We start from the raw sequence: 17254 nt of genomic DNA on the forward strand, positions 1-17254 counted from the left end.
TCTGCCCAAAAGGTCATATCAAAGACCAAGACCATTTTACTATTTTTACATTCTTTGTAAAAGAAAAATTGCAACATTTTATGCATTTTACCAGATACCACAGAGGAAGTCCCCTCCAGTTTATTCAGACATATCTTTATACGATAATTTCTACACCGCTGAGATACATTTTTATGGACTCAGATTTTAAGAGTTTTATGTTTTTCTTTTTGAACCGGATATTTATTTGAATGGATTTTCAACGTGTATAGACCCAGTGTATTGGATCAGTATCTCAGGGAAGGCTTTAACAAAAGGCCTTGATAACCTTCAACCTCAGAAGGTCAACCTAGTAGACATAGAATGGTGTATGGATCGGTAAAGAACACAAAAGTTCTCACTGGTAGAAGATGAAGGCCTTCTTGTATGCACTGATGTTCTTTGTTTCACAACACACATGACTGCATGAGAGCCTGAGTTTTAAAGGTTTAATAATCATTTAATGCAAAAAGCAGAAAGCAAGATCAAGATTTATTCATCAGGTGGAGAGCTGGAGGGGGCATGCGTCTCCAGATGTTGGTGTTGGTAGTGTAGGCCTGCTGCTCTCCTCAGAGGGGACCTGTAGGATTGGAAAGCTCAGTATGAAGAACGGTTTGGTGGCCAACAGGTTCTATTAGTAGGCTAGAAGGCTAAACTGTATAAGGCTAAATCCATAATTGTAGGAAACGTTGCTTACATTCACACTTATAAGCCAGTTCCATGTACTTGGAGGTTTCTCTGCAGGGTTCCTCAAACTTTGACTTCTTAGCATGGAAAGTACAACTGCTTTTACCGTGACACCTGTGGAGACACGGTTGTTAACTCCTCTCACCAATCTGGAAGTCACCCAGTGACAGCTCTTCATTTGCTATGAATGTACATCTTAACAGGGAGAGGAATCAGGATCAGTACCTTTCAGCTACAGTTTGGTTCGCAGTAGGAGTAAAGCAGGTGATGTCCTTGAATTTCCCGTCAGGAACACCGTATATGCAGGTGGTTCGGTCGGTGCGCCCATAGAACGCTCCAATGAGCGCTATCGTCTGACCGCTGTCTGGGTGGGGAGCAGACAGGAAGAGAACCTCGCATGTGAACTTGCAGGTGAAGATGAAATATGGGACTTTATTGTTGAGCACATCGTGACACATCAGTGGTGAATCCTACCACAGATGAGTTCCGCCGTGGAAAGCTCACAGGCGAAGACATGATCTGCACATAAACACTGGTTAGACATCACACACACACACATGGAGGTCCAGTGTTGCAGTACTTCACAGAGTGACAGGACTCACGTGCAGGAAGGCACTTGTACGTGGTTTGGGTGTATTTGTGGGTGTCAGGGCAGGGGTCGGCGCCGAAGATCATTTTGTCCACTTCACAGACTATCTTACCGTTACACCTTAACCAGGAACACACATCACTAATAAGACGAGAGATACAAATACCTGCAAGCAGACAACACTGTCTGGGCATCAAAACACATTGTTCTCTACTCATCTTTAACGTCAATTTACTCATCTTAAATGAAACTCATTCTTGTGATCGGGGATCACATTCCCCAAGAGACTGAAGGCGGCAGTACAACGTTACAGAGGGCCGCTGTAGGTTAGGGGAAGGCCTCAACACTGATAGTCACCTGTTAGCAAGGGCTTCCAGAGCGCCTGATTGAGAGCATGCAGTGTTGGCCACCTGTCCTGAAGGTTTGCCTTCACTGCAGGTCTGTCTGTTAGTCCGTCCGTAGGCCACTGGGAGCACACTGACCACTCTGTGATCTGTTGGAACGATTAGAGATTAACAAATGTTTTCATTCATAATTTTGCCACCGTTAAGATGAGCAAATTAGGTAATAATGTTGAAAGTAGGCCAATCGACAAAACTTTGGGGGTCTGTTTTGGGCTCACTGGAGGAAGTTACAGAAATGTTCTCTTCTCTGCTGTGATGAGTAACTGAGAGTCTACAGCTCAACTGAACTTAATTGAATCCAATAAGCACAACATGCTTTGCCAGTTGCTATAGATATGTAAAAGAGCCTCACTCCAAGTTATTCCCTTAAAGGGGAATTTCACTGGTGGAAACATGGATATGTATTGAAATTGGGTCCTATATGTAGTCGAATAATAGAATAAATTACTCATTTGGTGCCTTCTTAACCGAGAAAAGGCAGAAAGTGACTTTTTGGCGCTTGTGTATTGAAGACAACAACTCCCACCATGCACCACGATGCACTGCTTCGCAGGCCACTCCCACTGATCTAGATCTCCGCCTATCAGAGACCTCGCGGTCCCATCTACCAAGCTGATACCGCAACATCATGACCCTAACATCAAGTTCAAAGTCCCAACCTCCTCACTCACTCTGCCATAACCTGCTTTGCCCCCCAACATTGTCCCTGTACCTTAACCACCAAAGGAGGCTGCCACATCTTTGTTCCAAAGCCGCTTCTGAAACTTCTTCCCATAGCACCCAACTCCATCTCTCTCTGCTCTGCTCTTCTGGGACACCTCCAGCAGTGCCTTTTTGGATTCTCCCTCTACTGTATATATAATAATTTATTGAGTTAAACCCTGTTTATTTTAATTTGTTTTCTATGACACAATTCTTTCATTTGTGAATAAAAAATATAATGTAACTCCTGCCATAGGCGTCGATTATGGGGGGGACATGTCCCCCCCACTATTTAAAATACAAATTTTGTCCCCACCAATTGCGAACCAATTGCGACTGAAAAAATCCCCACATACTCAACCGAAATCGTCGTTTCTAAAATCATGCGATAGGCACGCACGAAGACATCATTTATTAGATAGGCCTACCTAATAAACCGTTGGAACACACATGACCGGAACCAATAGCAACGCCGGTAAACAAACCCCGAGAAGCCCAATCCTCTGTGAGAGCTCCCCGCGCTACGGCCATCCGGAGGCGCACTGAGCTTTTGGCCGGGATATTATGTATACAATTATCATATTATATCATATACTGTTATATATAGAGCTCCGAGAGTCGCAAACGGCAACAAACACTTTCTCCTCCATGCTGCAGTTCACCCCGGACTGCACTGCACTTAGTTTGACGGTTGAACGCTGATTGGCTGTTACGTTACACATGTCACTCAGTGGCCACGCTGTTGAACGCTGATTGGCTGTCATCACGCGAAATTCGTGAGTTGAAATATTTCAACTCGAGCGAATTTGTCGCGCCACAGATCCACGTGAACGCGCTCGCCTGTGCACGGCGAAAGTGTGGCGCGACAAATCAAAACGAATCAAAAACTATGGCCTGATACGCGTCTATACTTCACTTCGTATGGGATCTTGTTGCCCCGTTGCGTTTGGTGTGAACCCACTGGAGAAGTTTCAAGACAGACAGCCAAAATTGACATTTTTATTCAGAAAATAGCCGGTCTTTTTGCTTCCCTTTTAAAAGCATGTTTGTGACACGATATGGATACATCATCTAGCCTGCATGTGGAGGGCCACATAAGGTAAGACATTGGTTTATGTAAACTTTGCTGCTGGTTCTGTTTGCTCGTGATGACCTGGCCAAAGGTTACCCACGGTCCTAAAGGATTGTGATCTGATTCTGGTTGGTGCTCCAGCTAGTATGCATTGTATAGATTGCAGCTAGTAGCAGCTAAACACGGTGCGATTGCTATGCCAATGTGGTTATAGTTGTTTTGTCTGATTGAGATATGTGACGACTTGGAGCCTGGTAGGCCTATCCTGACATAAATATGTTCTCGCATAACCTGTGGGATTATCCTAAACTGTAGGGTATTTTATTTGCGGGCAATTTGCTTATGATGGGCAATTTGCTTATGATGTTGCAACGAGTGAAGTCTACATTGGTCCTTCGCAAGTGTTTACTGGTGGTCAGGATTTGGCGGATGCAATTCTCCTCTGGGCGCTTTTATTTTTTATTTTTTTTTAATGCAGCATAACATATGCTACCAGCAGCCCTTGCTCGTCTTCAAAAGGCTGATGCTCAGTACCTCGTTTCATTTCGTACCCCCTTTATAGTCCGGCATTGTTTGTCTGGTAAACTTTGTTGATGTCAAGATAAGTGTTAAATTGCCAGCACTGCTCTTTGTCCTGTGTGTATTAGTATTACATATCCCGAGCCAATACCATGGTGTTCCCAACGCCGTTTTGCAAAACAAGCCAAAACACAAACTGTGGTTTTCAACTTTTATTGTTCGAATAGGATTTTCAACACCTGACAATACACTGTAGAGCATATTGATATGCAGCGTTGAATGGATGAATAGCTTACATAAGGGTACCCAGCCCCTTTCAAACCACACTCAAGCTTATGGTTATTGTCCCCACCACTTCTAAAAACAAACTGACGCCCTTGACTCCTGCTCTGTCTGCCTACACCAAAGTTTAACATTATAAACTTGGAAGGAGGTAACTGATATGCAACTAACTTATAGTGCAATTTTGAATTATAATACGTTATAAAAATGATGTATGACGTGACCGTTATTCTGCTATTGTTTTCATCTAAGAAAACAGTAGCTTAGTAGCTCCCCTTGTGAAATGTTGGTCGTCCAATAATATTATTTCTCGAATATACACTTGGAGCAACACTACTACGGACTACAACAACGTGAATTTGAACCATTTATTTCGAGAAATATAAACAAATAAATATATGTAAACAATAAAAATTATAGTTCCCCCTGAGCGTCGTCAGCTTCTCGGTGCCCGCAGTACTGGCCGTCTGGAGCTGGATCTTTTAGTCGGATGGTCTGCATGACGCAAGTAACAAAAAAATAGAATTATTTGCCACTATTTTCATGCAAATGTAGCTCTACAGTCAACACAGGCAGATTCATGTTCCATCAAAGGGGAAGTTGAGCTAGCTCTCAGAGATGAGGGATTTCATTGTATTGATATGTATTTTCTTCCACCCTCAACAACCCCCCTGAAAAGGTATGCGAATTTATGAAACCAATGATGGTATAAACAGAAAGGGGCACGCATGCTGTAAGAAAGACAACTCTCTGTTCTGCTCAGTGTGTTTTGCCTATGCAAAGCCATCTGCACTATTTGGAACCTTTTCAGCCTTGATTTACCGAGTTTTGCTTATTTGCTTGTAAAATATTTGCCTGTGATCCTCACACAATTCTAACCACAAACACATCCCAACATTGACATTTATTTGCAATGCAAATATCCACGGTCCAGGACTAGTTTCTATTATTTTACACAGTGGCAAAATTCTACACATGCTATTTTCGCTGTCTCATGAAAGGCCTCTCCATCCCAAAGTTCTGGGCCAGATCTTTGTCCCTGTCCATCCCTGGGCACTAGATTCACAGAAGCCTTTTCTGAGCCTTAACTCCACAGTGAGACACTTTGACCTCATAACGGGCAGTGTTGGGGAGTAACGGAATACATGTACCGGCGTTACGTATTCAGAATACAAATTATACTAGGGCACTAGGGCAAATCATGCAAAATAACAATATTGACCATCATTGCTATGCTGATGACACGCAAATCTATGTATCGCTATCACCAAATGACTATCGGCCCATAGATCTGCTGTGCCAGTGCATTGAGCAAGTGAAAGAATGGGTGTGCCGAAATTTCCTTCAACTAAATGAGGACAAAACAGAGATAAAAAAAGCATTTCTCCTCCATGCTGCAGTTCACCCCGGACTGCACTGCACTTAGTGTGACGGTTGAACGCTGATTGGCTGTTACGTTACACATGTCACTCAGTGGCCACGCTGTTGAACGCTGATTGGCTGTCATCATGCGAAATTCGTGAGTTGAATTATTTCAACTCGAGCGAATTTGTCGCGCCACAGATCCTCGTGAACGCGCTCGCCTGTGCACGGCGAAAGTGTGGCGCGACAAATCAAAACGAATCAAAAACTATGGCCTGATACGCGTCTATACGTTCACTTCGTATGGGATCTTGTTGCCCCGTTGCGTTTGGTGTGAACCCACTGGAGAAGTTTCAAGACAGACAGCCAAAATTGACATTTTTATTCAGAAAATAGCCGGTCTTTTTGCTTCCCTTTTAAAAGCATGTTTGTGACACGATATGGATAGCCTACATCATCTAGCCTGCATGTGGAGGGCCACATAAGGTAAGACATTGATTTATGTAAACTTTGCTGCTGGTTCTGTTTGCTCGTGATGACCTGGCCAAAGGTTACCCACGGTCCTAAAGGATTGTGATCTGATTCTGGTTGGTGCTCCAGCTAGTATGCATTGTATAGATTGCAGGTATAGCAGCTAAACACGGTGCGATTGCTATGCCAATGTGGTTATAGTTGTTTTGTCTGATTGAGATATGTGACGACTTGGAGCCTGGTAGGCCTATCCTGACATAAATATGTTCTCGCATAACCTGTGGGATTATCCTAAACTGTAGGGTATTTTATTTGCGGGCAATTTGCTTATGATGGGCAATTTGCTTATGATGTTGCAACGAGTGAAGTCTACATTGGTCCTTCGCAAGTGTTTACTGGTGGTCAGGATTTGGCGGATGCAATTCTCCTCTGGGCGCTTTTTTTTTATTTTATTTTTTTAATGCAGCATAACATATGCTACCAGCAGCCCTTGCTCGTCTTCAAAAGGCTGATGCTCAGTACCTCGTTTCATTTCGTACCCCATTTATAGTCCGGCATTGTTTGTCTGGTAAACTTTGTTGATGTCAAGATAAGTGTTAAATTGCCAGCACTGCTCTTTGTCCTGTGTGTATTAGTATTACATATCCCGAGCCAATACCCTGGTGTTCCCAACGCCGTTTTGCAAAACAAGCCAAAACACAAACTGTGGTTTTCAACTTTTATTGTTCGAATAGGATTTTCAACACATGACAATACACTGTAGAGTATATTGTAATGCAGCGTTGAATGGATGAACAGCTTACATAAGGGTACCCAGCCCCTTTCAAACCACACTCAAGCTTATGGTTATTGTCCCCACCACTTCTAAAAACAAACTGACGCCCTTGACTCCTGCTCTGTCTGCCTACACCAAAGTTTAACATTATAAACTTGGAAGGAGGTAACTGATATGCAACTAACTTATAGTGCAATTTTGACTTATAATAGTTTATAAAAAATTATGTATGACCGTTATTCTGCTATTGCTTTCATCTAAGGCAACAGTAGCTTAGTAGCTCCACTTGTGAAATGTTGGTCGTCCAATAATATTATTTCTCGAGTATACACTTGGAGCAACACTACTACGGACAACAACAACGTGAATTTGAACCATTTATTTCGAGAAATATAAACAAATAAATATATGTAAACAATGAAACTTATAGTTCCCCCTGACGCCTCGTGCCCACTGCACCGTCAGTCAACGGACGTGGGAAGGCGTGGCTGACGGATGGGGGAGTAGTTAGCAGATGCATCCGTCAGCCAATCAAATCTGTTCGCCGGGTTCTTCCCGCTTCTTCCTGCTTGTTGCGAGGCAAGATGACCCGCTTTCCCGCTTTCCAGTATCGTCAGAGCCCGAGTCGCGTCACAGTTCCTACATTTGCATACGCGATCTGATTGGATGACGGAACCGTCGCTGCCGAAAAAGTTGAACATTTTTCAACTTTCTGACGGTGGCGAACGCTCCAACTGAACGGACGGATCCACAATGCATTGCGCTTCCGTCCCCCCCCGGAGGTAGTGGGCACGGGGCGTGACGCCCCGTGCCCACTACCTCCGTCAGTTGACCGTTGTCCATTGACTTTGAATGGGGACGGGCGCGCAATGCATTGTGGATCCGTCCGTTCAGTTGGAGCGTTCGCCACCGTCAGAAAGTTGAAAAATGTTCAACTTTTTCGGCAGCGACGGTTCCGTCATCCAATCAGATCGCGTATGCAAATGTAGGCACTGTGACGCGACTCGGGCTCTGACGATACTGGAAAGCGGGAAAGCGGGTCATCTCGCAACAAGCAGGAAGAAGCGGGAAGAACCCGGCGAACCGATTTGATTGGCTGACGGATGCATCTGCTAACAATTCCCCCATCCGTCAGCCACGCCTTCCCACGTCCGTTGACTGACGGTGCAGTGGGCACGAGGCGTGAGCGTCGTCAGCTTCTCGGTGCCCGCAGTACTGGCCGTCTGGAGCTGGATATTTTTTGTCGGATGGTCTGCACGACGCAAGTAACACAAAATTAGAAGTATTTGTTACTATTTTCATGCAAATGTAGCTCTACAGTCAACACAGGCAGATTCAGGGTCCATCAAAGGGGAAGTTGAGCTAGCTCTCCGAGATGAGGGATTTCATTGTATTGATTTGTATTTTCTTCCACCCTCAATAACCCCACTGAAAAGGTATGCGCATCTATGAAACCAATGATGGTATAAACAGAAAGTGGCTCGCATGCTGTAAGAAAGACAACTCTCTGAAGATTTTAAGAGTTTTATGTTTTTCTTTTTGAACCAGATATTTATTTGAATGGATTTTCAACGTGTATAGACCCAGTGTATTGGATCAGTATTTCAGGGAAGGCTTTAATAAAAGGCCTTGATAACCTTCAACCTCAGAAGGTCAATCTACTCGACATGGTGTATATGGATCGGTAAAGAACACAAAAGTTCTCACTGGTAGAAGATGAAGGCCTACTTGTATGCACTGATGTTCTTTGTTTCACAACACACATGACTGCATGAGAGCCTGAGTTTTAAAGTTGTAATAATCATTTAATGCAAAAAGCAGAACGCAACATCAAGATTCATTCATCAGGTGGAGAGCTGGAGGGGGGGGGGGGGGGGCATGCGTCTCCAGATGTTGGTGTTTGTAGTGTAGGCCTGCTGCTCTCCTCAGTTGGGACCTGTAGGATTGGAAAGCTCAGTATGAAGAACGGTTTGGTGGCCAACAACCTTCTATTAGAAGGCTAGAAGGCTAAACTCTAGAAGGCTAAATCCACATTGTAGGAAACGTTGCTTACATTTGCACATGTAAGCCAGTTCCAGGTACTTGTAGGTTCCTTTGCAGGGATCATCTCCAAACATTGAGTTTTTAGCATGGAAATTACAATTGCTTTTACCCTTGCACCTGTGGAGACACGGTTGTTAACACTTCTCACCAATCTGGAAGTCACCAAGTGACCGCTCTTTATTATGAATGCACATCTTAACAGGGAGAGGAATCAGGCTCAGTACCTTTCAGTTACAACTTGGTTCGCAGTAGGAGTAGAGCAGGTGATGTTATTGAATTGCCCGTCAGGAACACCGTATATGCAGGTGGTTCGGTCGGTGCGCCCATAGAACGCTCCAATGAGCGCTATCGTCTGGCCGCTGTCTGGGTGGGGAGCAGACAGGAAGAGAACCTCACATGTGAACTTGCAGGTGGAGATTAAGTATGGGTCTTTATTGTTGAGCACATCGTGACACACCGGTGGTGAATCCTACCACAGGAGAGTTTCACCTCCGAATCCTCACAAGCGACGACATGATCTGCACATAAACTCTGGTTAGACATCACACTCACACACATGGAGGTCCAGTGTTGCAGTACTTCACAGAGTGACAGGACTCACGTGCAGGGAGGCAGGTGTACGTGGTTTGGATGTATTTGTAGGTCTCAGGGCAGGGGTCACTGAAGATCTCTTTGTCCACCTCACAGACTTTCTTACCGTTACACCTTAACCAGGAACACACATCACTAATAAGACGAGAGATACAAATACCTGCAAGCAGACCACACTGTCTGGGCACCAAAACACATTGTTCTCTACTCAACTTTAACGTCAATTTACTCATCTTAACTGAAACTAATTCTGGTGATCGGGATCACATTCCCCAAGAGACTGAAGGAGGCAGTACAACGTTACAGAGGGCCGCTGTAGGTTAGGGGAAGCCCTCAACACTGATAGTCACCTGTTAGCAAGGGCTTCGAAAGCGCCTGTTTTAGAGCATTCAGTGTTTTCCAGCTTGTCTTTATCTATGGCTTCCTCGCAGGTCTGTCTGTTTTTCCGTCCGTAGAACACTGTGAGCACACTGACCACTCCTTGATCTGTGGGAGAGATTAGAGATTCATTTATCTATCCATTTCATTTGTCAGTCAGTTAGTTATTAGTTAATGATTAATAACAGAACACTCGGGGCTCCGTCTTGGAGTTTTCTGGAGTGAGTTACAGTGGCTGTCCCTTCTGTGCCCTGAAGTCCCTGAGTGGCTCCAGCAGGGGGGGACTGGCTATCGGGAGGTTGGGGAGATTTCCCGAACGGCGGTTTCAGACCGGGCCGGCAGCCGTCATTTGTCCTTTTTTTGTTATTATTATTAATTTTTTAAAGAAAATAAAAAGTAATAAAAGTCACTTATGGGCTGGCCTGCTGGATATTCGAAAACAGCGCGAAACGGAGCTCTGGCCTGGCGGTAAAACGGGGCCGATGTATTACCTAAATTTAGAGTGGGTTTCACGTTTAAACAGTGTATCGGTGCTAAGCGAGCGGCGGAACGGCCCTCCCAAATCGAACTGCCCCGCGTTCTGTCAAATCTGATTGGCTCAGCCTGACACACGGCCTGGGAGGTCCATGGGCCCGGGTCACTTAACTTACTTTCCGGTTTACCTCCCTCTGAAGTCACAGAAAAGTACGAACATTTCGTAAAGGAACAGTACACAGCAGCATAGATATGACAGGTGCACTAGCGGGCATGTTTGGCAATATAATAATGACTTAAACTCATTAATATTAGCCTTACATTAAATGTATTTTATTTCTTTGTCTTTCATTTTGTTATTTTCTTTGTATTCAAAGGGTCATCCCCTTTAATGTATTGGAAAATTAGAATTATTTGTTACTTGTCATTTTCATGCAAATGTAGCTCTACAGTCAACACAGGCAGATTCAGGGTCCGTCAAAGGGGAAGTTGAGCTAGCTACCGAGATGAGGGATTTCATTGTATTGATTTGTATCTTCTTCCACTTCGACAACCCCCCTGAAAAGGTATGCGCATCTATGAAACCAATGATGGTATAAACAGAAAGTGGCTTGCATGCTGTAAGAGAGACAACTCTCTGTTCTCCTCAGTATGTTTTGCCTATGCAAAGCCATCTGCACTATTTGGAACTGTTGCATATTCTTGAAGAAAGTTGTCCAATCCCGGGTTGCTTCACTTTAAGTCACTTTATTCGTTATAAAGTCGGCATGTTACGGTATGGTAAATGGAGACTTCGGAGGGAATTGTATCTAACACGTGTGAGAGGAAAATACCGTGATCTACTTCAAGCCCCCCGGGCTTAGGCCCGGGTGGCTTTCTGCGCCGTCTACCTATTGATCTCTGCCGCTCTCTACCGCTAGTCCACAGGTAGAGACCGTCAAGTGGGCGTGGCCTAGTGGGCGTGGCCGGGGTAACGTAATGGCTTCGGCTTCTTCAGGTGATGCCTTCTGTGGTGGAGCAGCCTTCAATAAGGTCTTGCTCCCCTTGTGGCTATGTATAGTATTTACGGCTTATATGTTTGGTCCTGCTTCATTGGGTCTATGTGTGGGTAGCTTAGATTCTTAAAATACGTAACAGAACCTTTTCAGCCTTGATACCGAGTGTTGCTTATTTGCTTATAAAATATTTGCCTGTGATCCTCACGCAATTCTAACCACACACACATCCCAACATTGAGATGTATTTGCAATGCGAATATCCACGGCCCAGGACTAGTTTATATTATTTTATATTATGGCATACAAAGGCTATTCTCGCTGTCTCATGAAAGGCCTCTCCATCCCAAAGTCCTGGGCCAGATTTTTGTCATAACGGGCAGTGTTGGGGAGTAACGAAATACATGTAGGCTACCGGCGTTACGTCTTCAGAATACAAATTAGTATAGGCTAACTGTATTCCGTTACAGTGACAATTTAAATAGTTGGTATTTAGAATAGGGGGAGAGCCGGGTCGATTTCAATATGTGGTGTAAGACTGTGGAACAGTTTGAGTGGGGAGATCAAGGAATGTCCAAACATTAATCAGTTTAAAATAAAATACAAAGAATTGATTTTTACAAGGTACAGGGATGAAAAAGGTGTCTAACATAGTGTATATGTTTTCATGTATGTATATATTGAGCAATCACTTTAGAATATTGAATGTTTAATTAGATATTATTAAAAGATAACTTGACAATATTATTAGATAAATACGCAGGTAGTAATGAATTGTATCATATTGTAAACTAATGTATATTAATATACAATTATTTTTTGATGATTATTATACAAGGAAGCTAATCATTATAGATAAATAAATTAGGAAGAAGGGGTGAGATTAAATAAGTTTTCTTCTTCTCACCCCTTTTCGAACAGTTAAAGCAAGTGTAAGACAGTTTCTTCTTTTGTGGTTTTCATTGTGTGTAAACATTACTTTATTGTAACTGTCCACTTGTTTCATTTATTTGATTGTTTATTATTTTTTATTATTATTTACTTGTTTGAAATAAAAACTTTTTCAATTCAATTCAAAATTCAATTCGATTTGAACACTTTTCAGTTAAACGTCTTTTTCAAAGATGACGTTACGTATACAAATAATTTTAACATTTGATCAACAACTCACATGCGTGTTATCTTAGTTACAAGTGTGATTTAATACATATGTTGGATGATTGAGCTGTTTTTTAACTTTGAAAGTAAGTTGACATCTGTTTCAAACGCCCCACCTAGTCGGGACGTTTGAAACACACATGCGGGACGAATGAAACAGCATATTTTAAAAGTAAACTAATGAACTTACTCTTGTTTTTATGCTATATACCGGACAACATAGTAGTGTAGGCCTACTCGTCATTGCTAACATTTCACATAATTCCGCATAATATAAATAGGTTAAAATATATTTTTGGCCCGTGTGTAATTGTGCGTAGCTAATTGTCAAGATGCACATTTAAATTAAAACTCACCTTTCTTCTTTTGGACGACTAAATTTGCATTCAATTTACTTATTTCCCTGTCCTAAGTCATGTTTATTTGACGTGAAAGCTTTGCGTGGTTTTCGAGGAGATCGTTGTGTTTCAATCGTCCCGTGTTTCAATCGACCCGGCTCTCCCTACAGTTAGGCCTACAAAGTTGAAATTAATGGATCACATGGCGATACTTCTCTGTTTCACAAGTTTATTCGTGCTTTCAAACCAACAGCATTTAGTGCGCACTCAACGAGTTTGGTCCCTTGGTCCCGTGCGGTCGCGTTGGTGTGAATGCAACCACCTCACTTTGATGCGCACTACATCAGCCGTGACTGTTAGCTCCCGACGAGCTGGCTGTCGCCTTACATGGTTGACTCTGCCGTGGGTGTGTGAATGTGTGCGTGAATGGTGACTGTGAGGCATTATTGTAAAGCGCTTTGGGTGGCCAATGGTTAGAAAAAGCACATTATAAATGCAGTAAGGAGAATGATTTGATTCCGCATTCCCACACTTAAAAAATGCAATTCAATGTGGAAGTAATCCAAGTATTTACAATACAATACTCAGATTGAGTGATGTAACGGAATATGCTACATATTCAGTGATGTTGATAGGTTTTCAATGTAGTGAGTCCCCGGGACCCACAGGTGGCGAGTTGGGTGGGTCCCTGAGAAATTCAATGGGTCCCGACTCCCCAGTTTAAAAAATGTGTTTCTTTTTTATTATTATTCTATTTCTTAAATTAAATTAATAGTGTTAAACTCCTTGATGGTGGTATGATATGGTTAGAGCTGGAGTACTCAACCGTTCATGTTTAACACTAGAAACGCCGGGCCATTTTTACTTACTCCGAGCGCCGCAAGAGGGGTCAAATGACCCCTAAGTCATTTTAATGAGAGGCTGTGCATTTGCACATAATGATCACTAGGTGGCGCCAATGAGCTATTACCGCGCGAGCGCCACATTTGTGTGCGTGTGTGTGTGTGTGTCACAAGCCTAGTCCTCACGATTTTGTCATAAATGTACATATATTCAATCAGAAGGATTGCAAAAAAATCCTGTTTGATTTGCTCATTCGACACGAATGAGCACAGCATCGAGCAGTGGAAACGTGGGTTTATTTACTATGATGTTCGTATTTTTAATTGTTGAAATGAAATCAGCGGTGACGAGCTAGTTGTTTTGGTAGCGGCTAAATTAGCATGTCGCGATACTTTGTACAGGGGATCACGTCTGCGCCGAGTAGATGCGCAGAGGGTTGAAACAGCGCTTGTCCGATCCGCTCACAAGAAGGTTTCTTTGGCCAGTTACTGTGATTAAACACGAGTTGTTTAATGTTCACAATGTATCGTTTTTCATGGGGAAAATGAGATGCGTGAGATACATTTTTGGGCATGTATTCTGTATCTGGATACGTTTTAAAACTATCCTTCCCAACACTAATAACGGGTTTTCTTACCACAACTCAGTCGCTGTATCTTCTCCCCACAAGTGATGACGCTCTCTGTGGAAATAGAGGATATAGGCTTCAGAGAACAGAACACACACACACACACACACACACACACACACACACACACACACACACACACACACACACACACACACACACACACACACACACACACACACACCTTACCTGCATATGTAAGACAGCAGACTGCCGCCAACACTAAAAAAGAAACAACATCTTTAACATCATCTGTAAGAACACTTATTTTGCTGTTTTGATCCAACAGCAATAAATCAAATCATCTGCTGTTTCTGAAAGCCAGAGAGTGAATGTAGTGGGGTCCCGGGTCCCAGAAGGTGTGACTCCATGACAGTACTTACCGAGCGCTGAGCGCAGGAGAGAGCTGAGCATGGTTCCAGAGGTGTTGGTGGGAGCTCAGCAGGGCTGCTAATGCTTCCCCAAAGGGACACGGCTATTTATACAGAGAGGACTCAACAAGCCCCGCCCACACCCAGCGCCATGCAGGCAGGTGTGATGGTGATCTCACCAGAGGGAGGTCAAGGAATGGCTCTGCCTGAATGGAGTATACTTCAGATTGTTTAATATTGTGTTCTTGTTTTTTGGATATGGCTTATATTATTAGCCATTAGTTAGCATGAACTCGTGAATGATGAGTCAACCTGAGGATCATAACCTTTGTGTTGTTCTTGGAGAGTGAGAGCAGCATTAGTGTTACGGTCGAATGTAAACAAGTTCAATGGAGGCCTTTGTCTGTCAGGATCAACAGATCATCTCGGACAACGCAGCAGTGAAGAGCCAGAGCACTTTTCCTTGTGCTGCCCAAAAGGTCTTATCAAAGACCGAGACAATGTTATGATCTTTACATTCTTTGTAAAAGAAAAATTACAACGTTTTATACGTTTAACCAGAGACCACAGAGGAAGTCCCCTCCAGTTTATTCCAACATATTTTCACATGATCATTTCTACACCGCATCATTTCAATCTTCATGGACTCATAACTGTTTTAAGAGTTCCATGTTTTTCATTTTGAGAGAATAGTTATTTGAATGGATTTTCAAAGTGTATCCACTGTGTTGGATTAGTATCTCAGGGAAGGAAGAAGTCTGGCTATATAGATGAGATCGTGCTGAAACCAAACAGTAGCATGCTTTAATAATAAGGCTTTAATAATAAGGCCTTGATAACCTCCGACCTCAGAAGGTCAACCTAGTAGACATAGAATGGTGTAAATGGTAGTTCTCACTGGTAGAAGATGAAGGCCTACTTGTATGCACTGATGTTCTTTGTTTAACAACACACATGACTGCATCAGAGCCTGAGTTTGAATGTTGTAATAATCATTTAAAGCCAAAAGCTTCAGATGTTGGTGTTTGTAGTGTAGGCCTGCTGCTCTCCTCAGAGGGGGTATGTAGGATTGGAAAGCTCAGTATGAAGAACAGGTTATATTGGAGAAGAGCTAAATCCACATTGTAGGAAAAAAAAAAAAGCTTGTTTCCAAAACTTACATTCACACGTTTAAGCGGGTATGGGTGGTCCCATAACAGGGATCCTGAAACACTGAGTTCACGGCATAGATACTACAACGGCTTTTACTGTTACACCTGTGGAGACACGGTTGTTAACTCCTCTCACCAATCTGGAAGTCACCCAGTGACAGCTCTTCATTTGCTATGAATGTACATCTTAACAGGGGGAGTAATCAGGCTCAGTACCTTTCAGCTACAACTCGGTTCGCAGTACGAGTAAAGCAGTCGATTTTATTGAATTTCCTGTCAGGACGACCGTATATGCAGGTGGTTCGGTCGGCGCGCCCGTAGAATGCACCAATGAGCGCTATCGTCTGGCCGGCGTCTGGGTGGGGAGCAGACAGGAAGAGAACCTCACAGAACTTGCAGGTGAAGATGAAATATGAGTCTTGATTGTTGAGCACATTGTGACACATCAGTGGTGAATCCTACCACAGATGAGTTCCACCTCCGAATCCTCACAAGCGACGACATGATCTGCACATGAACTCTGGTTAGACATCACACTCACACACATGGAGGCAGTGTTGCAGTACTTCACAGAGTGACAGGACTCACGTGCAGGGAGGCAGGTGTACGTGGTTTGGATGTATTTGTAGGTTCCATGGTAGGGGTCACTGAAGATCTCTTTGTCCACCTCACAGACTTTCTTACCGTTACACCTTAACCAGGAACACACATCACTAATAAGACGAGAGATACAAATACCTGCAAGCAGACAACACTGTCTGGGCACCAAAACACATTGTTCTCTACTCATCTTTAATGTCAATTTACTCATCTTAACTGAGAGCATGCAGTGTTGGCCAGCTGTCCTGAAGGTTTGCCTTCACTGCAGGTCTGTCAGTCAGTCCGTCCGTAGGCCACTGTGAGCACACTGATCACTCCGTGATCTGTTGGAACGATTAGAGATTAATAAATGTTTTTATTGATCATTTTGCCACCGTTAAGATGAGCAAGTTAGGCATAACATTGAAAGTAGGCCAATTGACAAAACTTTGGGGGTCCGTTTTGGGCTCACTGGAGGAAGTTACAGAAATGTTCTCTTCTCTGCTGTGATAAGTAACTGAGTGTCTACAGCTCAACAGAATTTAATTGAATCCAATAAGCACAACATGCTTTGCCAGTTGCTATAGATATGTTAAAGAGCCTCACTCCAAGTTATTCCCTTAAAGGGGAATTTCACTGGTGGAAACAAGAATATGTATTGAAATTGGGTCCTATATGTAGTCGAATAATAAAATAAATTGCTCATTTGGTGCCTTCTTGACCGAGAAAAGGCAGAAAGTGACTTTTTGGCGCTTGTGTATTGAAGGCAACAACTCCCACCATGCACCACGATGCACAGCTTCGCAGGCCACTCCCACTGATCT

General features: G+C 43.3%; 2 protein-coding genes across 2 annotated transcripts in view; both read right to left on the reverse strand.

Moving 5' to 3' along the window:
• Window positions 1-462: 462 nt before the first annotated feature.
• Window positions 463-14825, reverse strand: LOC115534354 (L-rhamnose-binding lectin SML-like). The gene is made up of 9 exons (XM_030345271.1): window positions 14713-14825; window positions 14519-14551; window positions 14339-14383; window positions 9866-10001; window positions 9526-9629; window positions 9398-9442; window positions 9149-9287; window positions 8935-9041; window positions 463-598 (listed from the first exon to the last, which is right to left on the reverse strand). The coding sequence occupies exons 1-9, from the start codon at window positions 14741-14743 to the stop codon at window positions 588-590; spliced, it is 651 nt and encodes a 216-aa protein (XP_030201131.1). The 5' UTR covers window positions 14744-14825; the 3' UTR covers window positions 463-587.
• Window positions 909-17254, reverse strand: part of LOC115534356 (L-rhamnose-binding lectin SML) — a 38531-nt gene continuing 22185 nt past the window's right edge. The window contains exon 7 of the mRNA XM_030345274.1: window positions 909-1069. Coding sequence (XP_030201134.1) covers window positions 924-1069 — 146 coding nt within the window. The 3' untranslated portion in view covers window positions 909-923. The remainder of the gene's footprint in view (window positions 1070-17254) is intronic.

The sequence above is a fragment of the Gadus morhua genome, chromosome 21 (genome assembly GCF_902167405.1).
Source record: "Gadus morhua chromosome 21, gadMor3.0, whole genome shotgun sequence".
Classification (NCBI taxonomy): Eukaryota; Metazoa; Chordata; class Actinopteri; order Gadiformes; family Gadidae; genus Gadus; species Gadus morhua.